The 14,160-nt window shown below is 41.4% G+C and overlaps 3 protein-coding genes across 5 annotated transcripts in view; 1 reads left to right on the plus strand and 2 right to left on the minus strand.

Annotated features, from left to right (window-relative positions):
- The window catches only part of clcf1 (cardiotrophin-like cytokine factor 1), a 12,301-nt gene extending 10,485 nt beyond the window's left edge, over positions 1-1,816 (minus strand). The window contains exon 1 of the mRNA XM_063190731.1: positions 1,469-1,816. Within this exon, the coding sequence (XP_063046801.1) occupies positions 1,469-1,481 (13 nt within the window). The 5' untranslated portion in view covers positions 1,482-1,816. The remainder of the gene's footprint in view (positions 1-1,468) is intronic.
- Positions 1,817-2,603: 787 nt separating this feature from the next.
- The window catches only part of ssrp1a (structure specific recognition protein 1a), a 38,084-nt gene continuing 26,527 nt past the window's right edge, over positions 2,604-14,160 (plus strand). For all 3 annotated transcript variants that reach the window (XM_063190611.1, XM_063190612.1, XM_063190610.1), the window contains exons 1-5: positions 2,604-2,670; positions 3,072-3,130; positions 3,502-3,687; positions 5,789-5,894; positions 7,572-7,768. In XM_063190611.1, the coding sequence (XP_063046681.1) occupies positions 3,077-3,130; positions 3,502-3,687; positions 5,789-5,894; positions 7,572-7,768 (543 nt within the window). In that variant the 5' untranslated portion in view covers positions 2,604-2,670; positions 3,072-3,076. The remainder of the gene's footprint in view (positions 2,671-3,071; positions 3,131-3,501; positions 3,688-5,788; positions 5,895-7,571; positions 7,769-14,160) is intronic.
- LOC134440211 (uncharacterized) lies at positions 11,844-13,995 on the minus strand. The gene is made up of 4 exons (XM_063190196.1): positions 13,449-13,995; positions 12,585-12,653; positions 12,198-12,311; positions 11,844-11,896 (listed from the first exon to the last, which is right to left on the minus strand). The coding sequence occupies exons 1-4, from the start codon at positions 13,933-13,935 to the stop codon at positions 11,844-11,846; spliced, it is 723 nt and encodes a 240-aa protein (XP_063046266.1). The 5' UTR covers positions 13,936-13,995.

The following is a 14,160-nucleotide window of genomic DNA, read 5'->3' on the forward strand; positions in this document are numbered from 1 at the left end:
GTGTGTGTGTGTGTGTGTGTGTGTGTGTGTGTGTGTGTGTGTAAGTGTCTGTGTTCTCATTCGGACCTTGACTAACAAGAATCATGTACTTTCTCATATCAGTGTCAGTTAATAGGGGCATGCTCTGACCTGTCACCTTACCAATTCTTAACTAGGTGCATGCCACTATTTAAGACTAGTAGGAATTTAGAGTGAACCTGATGAAGCAATAGCGAAACGCGTTGTTCACCAAATAAACTACCAGCAAAGATACCAGTGTGCGGTGATTCATCCTTCATTTACGTGGATTACTCTTAGAGCACATCACCAGCACCTGGACAAGTGGTTGTGCACAGGGACGTTACTTTGGGGAATTTAGTCCCTTGATGTCATTAACCTACCACAGTGCTATGGTGGGGTTATTATTCTTTTCACAGTGTGAGGACATTTTCCTGAAATGTGGCGGACTCACACACTCACAAACTTTTATTCTGCTCTCTTGAAAAAATCCTATATTTGTATCCAGAGATGTAACGACAGGAATGTAGCTTAATAACTTAACAGTTGCTTAATAACCTTTAAAGTGCCATTTTGAAATAGCCTATTTGTAGTCTATTCTAGTCTAGTCTAATAGCCTATTTTGAATTGTGGTATAATTTCTAGAATGAACTGAACAAAAAAAGTGCACACATTTCACCATCTGAATGCAGAACAACTGATGAGTCTGTTCATTTGAAAATGATGTGATATTAAATGAAGGAAACAACCAGCTAACTTCTTCCTGAGCAGAATTTATATTTCACTATTGTCGCTTAGCCTACGTGCTGCTCATGTTCCTAATTATTATTAGGTCTAGCCTGTTACAAATTTCTGAGACTCATTTTTTAAATATTTTAACAAAAAGGCTAAATAAACAGCAGGCCCATCGCCCATGTCCTTGCACGAGGATTTCAGTACCAGCAAGTAGCCTACCATTTAAAATATAGGGCCTATTTCCTAAAAAAAATATGTCATTTCCACAACGCCATAGCCCCATAGCTTAACTAAAAATATAGCCTGCCACAATTCGATGCATAAAAAACACGATAGCCCATAAAATTACAACCTAGTAGGCCTATATTATTTTTCGACAAAGTTTCTTCAATAAGGTAAGAAGTTGGGCCCTACCATGTCACATTTCAATCAATTTCACAGATCAATAAGATTTGGGAATACCTAGCTAATTTCAAATAGGCCTCCCATATTCCAATAGTTAATTCCACAACCTATAGCCTAATGTTTAAAATTAGTGGTATAATTTTGATGGGCTGCCAAATAGCCCAAGTAGATATGATGCTAATATGCTATTAAAAAATACACGCTGTAGAGCAGGCTATCTAACGTGACACGTTGTTTTAAATTCGCCGCATTAAGCACTGCACAATAACTCATTGTAAACAAAATGAAAATAAAAAAACACAACAAAAACAAAACAAAACAAACTACTTACCTCCAATGAACATCTTAAAAGGTTAGATGTCGGTGGGATATAGTCTTGCTTACGCGGCGGTGAATATATTTTCTTCCAGTTCAGTTTAAAGATTTTCCCAAACTTTTCGTGGGAGATTGGCTGGCGATGAATTTCTAACGAGACGCTCCGGCTCCGCAGCCAGAAAGTAGCCTACTGCAGTCTACCAGTCATCCAGCAATGTGGCTGTCAGTTCAGATATCTGAGTTCAGTCATCAATTGATCATATCTGGCATATTACTAGCCCCTGGAGTATCGTTATCCAGTGTGGATTGAAGCTCACAGCTCGTTGACGTTGAGGATCCACAGTTGACTGGCGTGTGGTCTGACTGAGTGAATGACTGACGGCAGTCTTTATAGCAAGTGTCCCCCCACCCCACCTCCCCCCCCCCCCCCTCTCTCTCTCTCTCTCTCTCTCTCTCTCTCTCTCACACACACACACACACACACACACACACACACACACACACACACACACACACACACACACGCACACACGCGCTTGCGCGCGCTCTGTGATTCAGACATTAGAATGGGGAAAAAGAGAAAAGAGAAAAAGAAATTGAGCCTAGTTAATAAGTTATTTATTTATTTATTTATTTTTCAAATGTATCACTCTAAATAAATAAATGATAATAATAATCAACTGGTGTGACCATGCATAGTAGGCTGTATGCTCTTCCTCAAGGATGCCTGCAAGTATAAACTTTGCTATCAGAAATCCAAGTTTTATGACACCCTCTAGTGGTTGAAAGGTGTATGTACACGTTTAGGCATAGGCATAATAATGCATTAGGCATTAGGCTACATAATAATAGCATAATAATAATAATAATAATAATAATAATAATAATAATATTAATAATAATAATAATAATAACATATTTGCCTCAACGATTTTCTAATACATAGGCTACAGTTTTTCATCAGCACCAACTCATAGCCTATTCAATGATCATCGTCGGAATTCTGTAGTTGCAATTATGTGTGAGGAAACAGGTCATGGACCAAAACAGTTGCTGTCCTCATAGCGCGATAGTCATCGTACAAAAAAAAAAAAAAAAAAAAGCTACAGGCACTCGGAAGCATTAAGTTCAAGACATGTACAACTTCCGGGGTCACTGAATACAGAGACCGGACGCATCACGCGGGAAACGGGTCTTTCTTACAGTTCTGAGTGCAAGGTAATCACATGTCTGCTAAATAAAACAATATGTGTGCACTTTGTTCGGTAAAGATTGCGGTACAACAGTTATGCTGGCTAACCCGTTTTCTTTTGATGAAGTTGTCGTACCGACTTCGTGTTATGTGATGCAAGTCCCTATCCATTAGGCTAGTCAGTGCTGGAAAACAGACCGACCCACTTTGTTCAAATTTGGTTTGCTAGTTATTAGTCGCTTGGTTAACGATTCTTTTGTGCTATTCCATTAAGCCCATAATCTCACGGCAATACGTACGCTAATCAAGGGGTTAAATAAATTGTTTACACGGTTGTGTGTGATTTAGCATACTATTGTTGTGGCTCGTGTAGTGTAGGCTACAGTGTTATGTGTGTTCATTACGCCATCATTTGTTATATCCGTAGCTGCAATGGGCGACACTTTGGAATTTAACGAGATCTACCAGGAGGCGAAAGGATCCTGGGTTAGTACACACACACACACACACACACACACACACACACACACACACACACACACACACACACACACACACACACACACACACACAGCATCTTCAATGGAATGTGCATACTCCTGACAAAGTAAGATGTGTGTCTGTACTCTGTTGGGTAAATGCTGACAGGAACCCCGAATGCAGTGGAAAAAAGTCAAACCTGATTTTTTCAGGGTTTTTCTTTTTCATGATTGCCTGGGCTACCAAAGATTTTTAAAAAAATGTATGAGTGAATGGTCACTTTAGTAACATGTTTATATGGCTTGAGTACTTATTATACATGTAAATTAATGGCACAAATTAAAGTATTCGTTTCTCTCCCCCGCCCTGCCTCACAGAGTGATGGTCGACTGCGTTTCGGTAAACAGTCCATCGTCTACAAAAGTAGTAAGACAGGCAAGGTGGACACCATCCCTGTCCCCGACCTGTCTCACGCTCAGTGGCGTCGCGTGTGTCTGGGTCATGGCATCAAGCTGGCCACCAGCACCGGCCACGTCTTCAAGTACGACGGCTTCAAAGACTCGGTGAGTGTGTGTTTAGAGTTGGACTGTGTAACATCAGCAAATTTAGGTGTGTGTGTGTGTGTGTGTGTGTGTGTGTGTGTGTGTGTGTGTGTGTGTGTGTGTGTCTTACATGGAGAGTATATGTTGCAGGGAAGGAATGTCGGTCCCCAGGGTTTAATCAGTTGTGCGTGTGCGTGTGTGGAGTAGTGCACTGCACATACGTGCCTGTCTGTCTATGATGTCATCCTGGCCCTGGTTATTATTAGCTAGAAGAGTCACTGGAAGACTTTCTCTGACCTGCATTGTGTAACCTCCAGTGCTGAGAATATGAACTTTGTGGTTATTTTGTCGGCTGTGTGTATTTTGCTATATTAAGGTGTGGTGTGCAAAGGCTAACTTTAACTGCCAGTGTCATACTCCTTAAGGGCTTGGTTAGTTGGTTTGGTGGGTCAATCGTTTAGTTCGGTGAGAGGTATGAACTTCAAAAGTGACAGATGCAGTTTTGTTGATGGATCCATCCTCATTTTGATATCTGTCCAGTAGGGTTGGGCGGTATACCGTTAAAAAAAACGTGATAACAATTTTCACCTACACAAGGTTCACTTTTTGATGAGAGAAGGGTTTTTTTCCCCCAAAAAAAGCGATTAAAATGGAAATGGAGATTAATAAGAATTCAGGATTTTATCTAATTTTTAATGTTAATTTCAGCCTTTTCTTCAGAAATATTGAGATGTGGGGGGAAATCGCAGATTATGAAAAAAAATTGTGCAGAGAACCGTGATAGTAATTTTCATCAAGAAAACCATGATACACATTTTTTCCCAAACTGTCCAGGCCTGTACACAAAAGTATAGATGTATATCTAATTGTTTATGTTCATGGCCTTTTTTCCCTGTCAAGCCAGACAAAATGCATGCCGGCACATATATTTCCACAATGAAACGGCAATGGAAGGTCTTATTAAAGGGAGACCCAATTCACTACAGTCTTTCGCCATTTTCCAGTTTTTGGCTACGTTCATTTCATGTGAAATCAGACACTCAGGGCACAACCAACACAGAGTTTAATTCAACTTAGCGTGCCTTTATAGTGGCAAGATAGAACCCCAGAGCTGCATTTGCATGAATCTTACACCAATTACAGTTAGGTAGAAACAGACTAAGAAAGTCTTGTCTGTCAGTTTAAGTGACCCAGATTTGGCTTTATGTTGTTTGAGAGCACTATTCTGGCTCCACATATTACAGACAACATGGAAGACAATAATGTCCGGGTATGAATTCTGAGACATTAAAACATGAATATCCCCCAAAAAAAGCATTATATTAAAAGTACCGTCAGGATCCATTCAGCAACATAATCTGATATGATTGTATTGGCAAGTTGAAAGAACTATATGTTCTCCAATGATGCATCCATAACAAAGTGTATCTTTGGAGAAACAGACAGAACATGTATGCAATTGTTTGAATAATCATGATGATCATGACTTTACCCTTAATTAAACAGCCCTACATCCACCACGCTGAAGCTCATCATGCTCACGAAACCTTGCATGAGTTCATGCTGTCTGTCTCTTTCTCTCCCTTACACACACACACACACACACACACACACACACACACACACACACACACACACACACACACACACACACACACACACACACACACACACACACACCTGGCGCTGACATGTGGAAGCCATTGTGTGCGGTGCTGCCGTAATGGCTAGCCCTGGATAAATAAACGGACTGATTGAACATAGTTCTCCCTCTCTCACACACACACACACTCTCTCTCTCATTGGCTGACTGTGTATGTGTGTGATGTGCTGTATTGGGATGTTGTTGAGATGACTAAAAGTTGGAGGAAGTGAGGGATTAAGTGTGTTTACATCCTTGACCCTCATTTCACTGCTTTGCTTCTCACTATGTCCTCTTTTTTCCCCCTTCTACTCTTTCTCTGCTTTCCTCTCTCTCTCTCTCTGTCTGTGTGTGTCTCTCTCTCTCTCTCTCTCTCTCTCTCTCTCTCTCTCTCTCTCTCTCTCTCTCTCTCTCTCTCTCTCTCTCTCTCTCTCTCTCTCTCTCTGTCTGTCTCTCATCACTCTCTCGTTCTTCTTGCAGGACCTGGAGTCGATTGCAGCCTTCTTCAAGAGCAACTACAAGGTGGAGCTCCAGGAGAAGGACATGTGTGTGAAGGGCTGGAACTGGGGCACCGCCAAGTTCTCAGGTAGAGCTACTGAGCAACGTCTGCCCTGGTCATTTCAACACACAACCATCCCACTGCCCCATAACATCTGTGTACTACACTATAACATCTGTATACTACACTATACCGCCCAATAACACTTGTATACTACACTATACCGCCTGATAACATCTGTATACTACACTATACCGCCTGATAACATCTACATACTAACTACACTATACCGCCCAATAACACTTGTATACTACACTATACCGCCTGATAACATCTACGCTATACCGTCCAATAGCATCTGTATACTAAACTATACCGTCCGATAGCATCTGTATACTAAACTATACCGTCCAATAGCATCTGTATACTAAACTATACCGTCCGATAGCATCTGTATACTAAACTATACCGTCCAATAGCATCTGTATACTAAACTATACCGTCCAATAGCATCTGTATACTAAGCTATACCGTCCAATAGCATCGCGTTCATCGCACCCTACTGCATGAGCCTGTCTCACTCCTTTGGGTGTCCAATGCCCAGCGTCGGCCAAGTGTAACCCTTTGAAGGAATGTGTCTCGCATTACTCGTTATGGTTCTTGCTTGCAATTATTAATTGGGTCGGAATGCGTTGGTGTTGTTGGGATGTGGTATCGCACATCGAGGTGATTTTGAGCGTGTTTTCTTGTCTGAATTTATTCCCCCCTCACCCTTCTGGCTGTCGCCACTGGATACCAGAGCTCCCCTAAAAATGGTTACGAGGGAGTTTTCCTTTTGTGTTTTTTTTAATAGTCCACCGAGAAACTCTCCCCTCCATGCCCTTCGGCATCCAGAGAGAAAGAACAGCTTCTTTGTTTGGTAATGAGAAACTGGCTGATGAAACAAGTCTGTTTGCATGAACACAAAGCTACAAGGAACGCTAGAAAAGCAGGCAGGCAGACTTTTGTGGACTGTTAATTGAAACAAGATTTGAACATCATTTGGAGATCTCTGCCAAGTGGAGTGCCAAGTGTATGTGTATGGTGAGCATCATTGACTTGGATAAAGCGCTGAGTCCCTGTCGACTGATTGCGTGTTTGTTTCCCTGCCGAAAGGGTGAAGGCTAGCAGCATTACAGGCAGCAGTCATTTTGCATTTCACTGTTATGTCACAGATGAATCCTTCAGTGGATTAAGGTGTCCCATCGCCAGCTTTTTTTCTGAGATGACTGCCATGTTGTGTTGTTGAAAGCATTTTCACCACTTAGTTGGCGAGTGCGAGTTGGTGTTCCTTGCCAGTTTTACTGTTTGTTGACAGCGAGTGCGTTTATATGCAATTCAGTATCCTGAATATGAGGCTTATCCCGGTTATGATCAAATTTGGGATAAGGTATTTAAATGAGTACAGAGTCTTATATCCCGCTCTACATCCTGGACACCAGCAACAGCTTTCTATAGGAAGCTTCGGAATCCGGGATAAGGTCTTTCCATGTACCAATATCCCGGTTTCTTTCGGAGTACTCCACCTAGCATTCCCTGATTTCTCAAAATCCTGAATAAGGTCTTATTTGGAATACTGAAGTCAGGAAAAGGTGTTTATATGTGCAAACACAAATTCGGGATACATTAATATCCTGATCATATTTGTGTACTGAACTGCATATAAACTTTTGTTTCTGTCTTTCTGTCTGTCTCTCTCTCTTTCTTTCTTTCTTTCCCCCACAGGCCCCCTGCTGTCCTTCGACGTGAGCGACAGCCCTGCGTTTGAGATCCCTCTGTCCAACGTGTCCCAGTGTGCCACCGGTAAGAACGAGGTGACGCTCGAGTTCCACCAGAACGACGATGCAGAGGTGGCCCTCATGGAGGTTCGCTTCTACGTGCCGCCCAACACCTCAGAGGACGGTGGCGGCGACCCAGTCGAGGTGTGTATATGTACACGTCTGTACCTGTTTGTATACATCTGTCCGTGTGTGTGTGCATGTGAGTGAGTGTATGCCGCCTCGATGTGAAGAGAAGGGTGCCAACGACCCTGTGTGTGTGTGTGTGTGTGCGCGCGTGCGTGCGTGTGTGTGCGCGCGTGTGTGTGTGTACGTGTACGTGTACGTCTGTCTCTCTGTGTGTGTGTGTGTATGTCAGTGAGTGCATGCAGTGCAGCACCGCTGCGACCCGGTGGATGTATGTATCTGCACATGTGCGTGTGTTAAGGCTGTAACAATATACCCTTATCTTAAGATTCGGTTCGTATTACATGATTTTTTAAATGTATAATTGAAGCACTATCCCATCCTATCATTAGCTTGTTTTCTGGACTGAATGGTGCCAGAACTTTAAAAGGGCGTATCACGATGCTTCCTTCCTGCATCGCGATACAGTTTTGTGTGACTGCAATTTCTCGCTTCCATACAATATTGTTACAGCCCGTTTGTGTGAGAGTGTCAAGCATCTGTGTGTATGTGATTGTGCTTGTTTGTGTGTGGAGGTACAGGGTCCCCGCGGGACATTAAAAAGCATTAAAAAGCATTAAATACAGAACTTGCAATTTAAGGCTTTAAAAATCATTAAATTTCGAGGTGTGGCATTAATTTTCAAAGGATCGGCATTAAATTTCACCCGGACACAATGTAGTAGCCTAATATATAGGCCTAGATATTTGGACAGTTAAATTACGTAAAAACAGTTTTCCATCACTAAGACAGACGGCAACAAGCGCTCCGAGTCGGAACATGCCTGGGGTAGGAAACAAGGCACGCGACAGTAGGCCTAAATGACAGGCGGCCAGGTAGCAGACCCCCTCGTCTGGATTCCCCTACTGGTTGATGACGATGGCTGACCAAGTAAATTCCATCGACCACAGTGCGTGTGGTGGCTGACTTGACCGCCGTTTAAGAGTTGAGACTTTAAATTTCATCAACCAAAATGCCGCGTGGATATTTGTATTTCTGTCGTACCGTCGAAACTTTACTCGTCGAAAGCGTGAGTTTGAGTGTAGCGTTTGCTAACGCATGTAATTTCATGAATGCCATGATTGCAATTTAGATTAGCAGTTAAATCGTGCAATATTCTACTTCAAAGTCTCCGAGCTTCGTATCATAGAGCTCTTCAGCGTTGACGTCAACTTGTATGCGGCGTTTGGACTTCCGGTTCGATGGCGATTTTTTACATTGCAAAACGCCATAGAGATTCAGGTTTGGCAAAAATATAAGTTGCACGGCAACAACGAACATTAGCGTGTCCCCGCATCCCTTTCTCATTAGTGGAACGGATCGTATCATCATCATGTTTGGTGTATTCACATGTTAAAATCATGACGATTATAATTCAATATTGCCTAACCCCTTTCTGATCATTAAAACTTCCGAACTACATACTTTCCTTTTGGTGCCTTGGTACAACCCTCTGCACGTACATTACATGCCGTTAGATACAGGCGCCGCTTCTGTAGTAGCTTTTTAGCATTTAGCAACATATTTATTTAAGTCGAAGTTTGACACAAAATGGTCAACCATGTCATACCTACAGCCTATTTTTAAACACCTCTCGACAGTTTGCCGGGGTTCGCTAAGCGCGTGCTTGCACTCGGAGCTTATTTGAAATTTACCCCTATTCATTCCCAATGGAGGCCGGAAGCCGATACGAACCAGGAAGTCCTTAAATGCTAACATGAAAGACTACAATCTACTACATGCTTCCGCGTTACTGAAGAACTCTATTGTGTCTACGGTTATTTGATGCTGTCAAGGGGTAACGCAATCGGGAGTGTGCCCGAGTAGTGAAGTTGAGTAGTGAAGTTTGCAAGCGTGTGTAAATGTAATGTGTGTAAAGTAATAAACCGATGTTTCTACTAAATGACGCAATGAGATATGCGAGGATGTCCAAATCGGTAACCGCGTGGCGTGTGCATCGGTAGCTTATATTTTAGTCGCGTGTCCGCGGTGAAATGCTTGTGGTATTCACATGAAGCTGCTGCTGCTGCTTCTTGCTCTCGCCGCTCCGAAGAAGGACTTGTTGCTAAACTGAAAGTAGAACGCCTCTTGCTAGATAGCTTGGGGGGAAAGGAGGAGTAGCCCAGAGCCGTTCCTTTTTAACCCTTTTTAATCCACAGGTGTTATAGCCTCTACTCATAGTAGGCTAATGTGCACTCAACTATTTATCCATTATGAATGGTCAATTGTTGCTCATTTTATTATTATTATTTTTTTTACAATTGAAGGTATTTGATTAAATGCCATCAAACTTTCAAAAATGCTCAATTTTGAAATGGCTTCAGTTTTGAAGGAATTTAAAAGAAATGGGTTAGGCCTAATGGTGTTTCAAACTAGTGTGTGTCACCTCGCTCTTTTTGTTGTGTTTGCATGTCTTTGGTTAAATTAAGAACAACAATAAAGACTACTGGAGCTTGGGCCCTCCTGGGCAGCAGCCAGATCAACTGTAATTTTAACACAGATGCAGGCTACTTTGATTTGAAATAATAATACATTATTCTAAGGGAGGGGCAGATTCTGCACAGTCATGAAAACTCCCACATCATTCAGAAACCTCTTTAACAAGTCATGGCAAATGTCTGCCACAGAAAGTGACAAGGGAGCTGGCAGTGAGAATGAAATAACAGAGAGCAGCGTGAATGCATGCTCAGTTTTATTTCGTAGGCTTATTAAAGCATGTGCGAGGCTGAGGGAGAAACATTAAGCTTGGTCTCCATAGGCTTCTAGATCAGTTCTTCCTTGCTGCTGCTTACATGTGTTCACATTAGGCTTCACTACTAGCACAATAGTCATAATAATACTTTTATTGTATATGTGTATTGCATTGCATTATAGCAATGTAATAACTATACCATGTAACGTGCACATGCATACACCCCGTGTAGTGGTATTAATTTTCTTGTTGGAGGTATTAAAAATGGTATTAAAAAGCATTAAATTGGGTGAGCAAAAATGTGCAGATACCCTGGAGGTTATTTCGCTGTTGCTCTGCACGTGTGTCCGCGTCAGTGTGTTTGTGCGTATTATGTCTGTGTGTTAGTGTGTGGGTGCTAAGCTTGTGGTTTTGTTTGATTGCGTGCATCTTTTTGTACGTTTGTGTATGTTCGTATATGCTTCTCTGTGTTGGTGTGTATCCGGACGCTGGTGTGCAAGCATTTGTGTGCGTGCATGTGTCTTTTTGCTCGTTTGACTACATATTTATGTGTGTGATTGTGTGTGTGTGTGATCTTTGTGTAGACGGCCATTACTTTCTGTGTGGTCTTTGGCTCCACCATTTCGTGGCGGAGATTTGCATTGTTTTCCAACTTGGAGGTTGAAAGGGCTGAATGGAAAGTGCTGACTCTTGGCCCGAAATTTGCTTGTGGTTTTATACTTTTTGATTCTGCCTCTATTCAAACTCGAACTGAAAAAGACTCTGCAACTCTTGTATTGAAGTAGTAAAAAAAATCTACTGTGTAATGAAGTAAGAATGGCTCGTGTGAAGTAGTGTTATTTCTAGTAGTGGTGATGACGATCTCTTTGGCGTCATACAGAGGACGTAGCTGGAAGTGTTTTGAATTCTACATTGGAAAGTATGAAATTGGAAATGCAGCTCTGCCAAAATGAACAATTTGAATCGGGAGGAAGCTTTAGGAATTGGAGCTGGGACTGTGGAGGAAGGAAAGGAAATGATCGTAAAGGTTTAAGTGTTTCCAGACCAACCATGCAATAGACTAAGCAAACTATTGTCATTACAGTTGTAGTAAATGATAATATGGCACATTTATCTCTGTTAGCGAACTAACTAAATGAATGAAATCATTTACCAGGAACTACATGGCTGTAAGTGCTATAGTGTTGGGCTCATTTCTTTTGTATACCAGTTGCCTTTTGAACAGGAATGAAGGCTGTTCTGTCTTCCTGATCTTGGTTTGTTCTCACACGTGTGGGTGTGTGTGGTCATGGGTGTCTATCAGACTGCTACACAAGAAAACTAGGATGTGGGTTGTGCTGTTAGTTTAGGATTTGTAAATTGTTAAATTCGAATACTCCTCGCTGAAGATGTATTGGGATTACAGTTTCCATACACTAATACACAAAAAAGAGCAAGCAACAAAATTATAGATTATGAATAAAATGTATTAGAATTAAATTCCTAATGTCCATGTTGCTATTTATAAAAAATATAATGTGTGAATAGTGCACTAAATCTATTAAATATCGATGAATGAATATAGTTTCTGCATCATTAGCACGAAAAAATGGCTAAGCAATAGTGCCAAATAATTCATCTGGGCTGCTGCTGCTGTTGCTGTATTGAAAACAGCAAGTCCTCCTTGTTGGAACCAAGTCAGCAGCTGCAGCCTCCTCTCCTCCTCCAAGAGAGCACCCTCCTTCTCATCCTCCTCATAGATGGTCAGATGCTCCTGCACCAGCTCTCGGTCTCCAGCGTTGGGGATCAGCACAGGGCTCTCACTGGCCTGGGAAGGCTGATCACCTCCACCTGGCAAGGGAAGAGAGAGGACAGCCATTCATTCAATCAGTCAAATCTATGGATCTATTTATTATGTACCGATGTAGCATTATAATCCATTCAAATGTATTTTTATACAATAAGCTTAGCGCGTTTTCATACGCAATCTTCATTCAGTGTGCTTACAAAAAAAAGCCTAAAACTTCATCAAAATAATTTAATGAAATCAAATTTGAAATAGTTTTGAATGTTCTATGTAATTCTCTCGTTTAAAAAAATATATATATATTATTTCAAGCTTACTGCTATCTCCTTTGGACAAAGCCTTGGAGAGTTGCTCCAGGTGTCGCAGTAGATCCATGTCAATGCCAGCTGTTGAAAAAAAAAACATATAGAAAATGTCTTGAGTAATGTCTGAGAATGACGGGCCACGCCAGAAAACATTTTTTGTTTCATATGCAACAGACAATAACGTTTTTATCTAATCTAATCTTAAAGGAACAGTCAACCCTTTTTTGATTCACATATTTGCTGTATTGTATATGCTGAATGTGCATATCATTTTCTTCTCAGTGTTTTCACTAAGCTTACTTAGATTTATTGGATCAGAATTTTTAGCATAGCTTAGCATAATCACTGGAAGTGTTAACTTAAATGGGCAGCATTAGCATCAATCAAAGAAAAGGGCACCTTAAGAAAAATTGATGCAAGGTGCATAGGTGCAAGGTGCATCATACAGCATTAGCATCAAGCCACAAGTGATAACAGGACGGGATTAAATAGCTGATTTGCACTCTGGTGAATTTTACTGTACATTAATTTTAAAGTAGTTTATAATTACATTTGATGATGTTTTGTTTGCTCCCCATAGACTTGCATTGCTACTCTTAATTTGGCTGTAACTTACTGTTTGACTAGGTAACTTAATGCAAACACATAGACGAAAATGAAATACATATTCATGAATAATGCTTGGAAATACTGAAAATATGTGAAAATCAAAAAAGGATGGACTGAAATCAGTTGTGTAGTATTCCAGACTCATAAAGAAAGCAAAGTAAAAAGTAAATAATTGAAAGGCAATGATAGTTTTAAGAAAGTATATGTGGATAGTGAGTATGAGGAATAGCTAGAGCAACTTATAGACATGGATGGCATAATACTTACAAGACAAGTTGGCATAGACGGACTCCAGCAGGTCAATACTGAGTGGAATCTCAGCCTTGACCCGGGCTGTGTCTTCCTCAGGCATCCCCACATGTCCTTCTGGGCTGACAACATCCTGGCTGTCCTGGGTAGCATGGACCCAGGCCTTGTGGAAGACTATGTTGTCAATCTTGATGTCCTCCACATTCTCATAAAGAGTCTCCCACTTCACCGGACGTGGACGTGGGGCGTTCACAGGTTCTTCATATTCAGAGATAATGTCCATCACATGGACCTCCTTCCTCTTTCTATCGGCCATTTGATTTCTCAGTTGCTTGGCCTCTTTTCTTAGTTTTTTCTTGCTTGGGTTAGCCAGTCTCTTCCAAATTCCTTTGCCGGATTTCTTCTTGTTGCTGTTGTCTACCTTAGTGCTCCTTGATTTCTGATCATCATCAATGTTCTGTCCAGGAGCAGGTAGGCAGCAACAGAAAAAATCTCGAAGTCTCATGGTTAAAAAGCAGCTGTTCTCTTTGGTGTCTCAAGTCAGACTGAGCTGATCTTTGCTAAATTACTGAAGATTCTAGTTTGAAGATTCTATTCTGGAGTTCTAAAGTAAACATTCTATGGGATATTGTCATGGCAATAAAGGTGTTGGTTTGCATCTCAGGAACAAAGCCTTTTAGAATGTTCATACTGTGCTGCCCAGCTGACCATTGGTTTTCCCCTACTATTC

The sequence above is a fragment of the Engraulis encrasicolus genome, chromosome 23 (assembly GCF_034702125.1).
Source record: "Engraulis encrasicolus isolate BLACKSEA-1 chromosome 23, IST_EnEncr_1.0, whole genome shotgun sequence".
Lineage (NCBI taxonomy): Eukaryota > Metazoa > Chordata > Actinopteri > Clupeiformes > Engraulidae > Engraulis > Engraulis encrasicolus.

Coding starts and splice junctions, on each gene's coding strand:
- LOC134440211 (XM_063190196.1), bottom strand. CDS start 13,935: ATGAGACTTCGAGATTTTTTCTGTTGCTGCCTACCTGCTCCTGGACAG. Junction 12,654..13,448: donor CGTCTATGCCAACTTGTCTT/GTAAGTATTATG, acceptor TTTTTTCAACAG/CTGGCATTGACATGGATCTA. Junction 11,897..12,197: donor TGAGGAGGATGAGAAGGAGG/GTGCTCTCTTGG, acceptor TTTGTGTATTAG/TGTATGGAAACTGTAATCCC.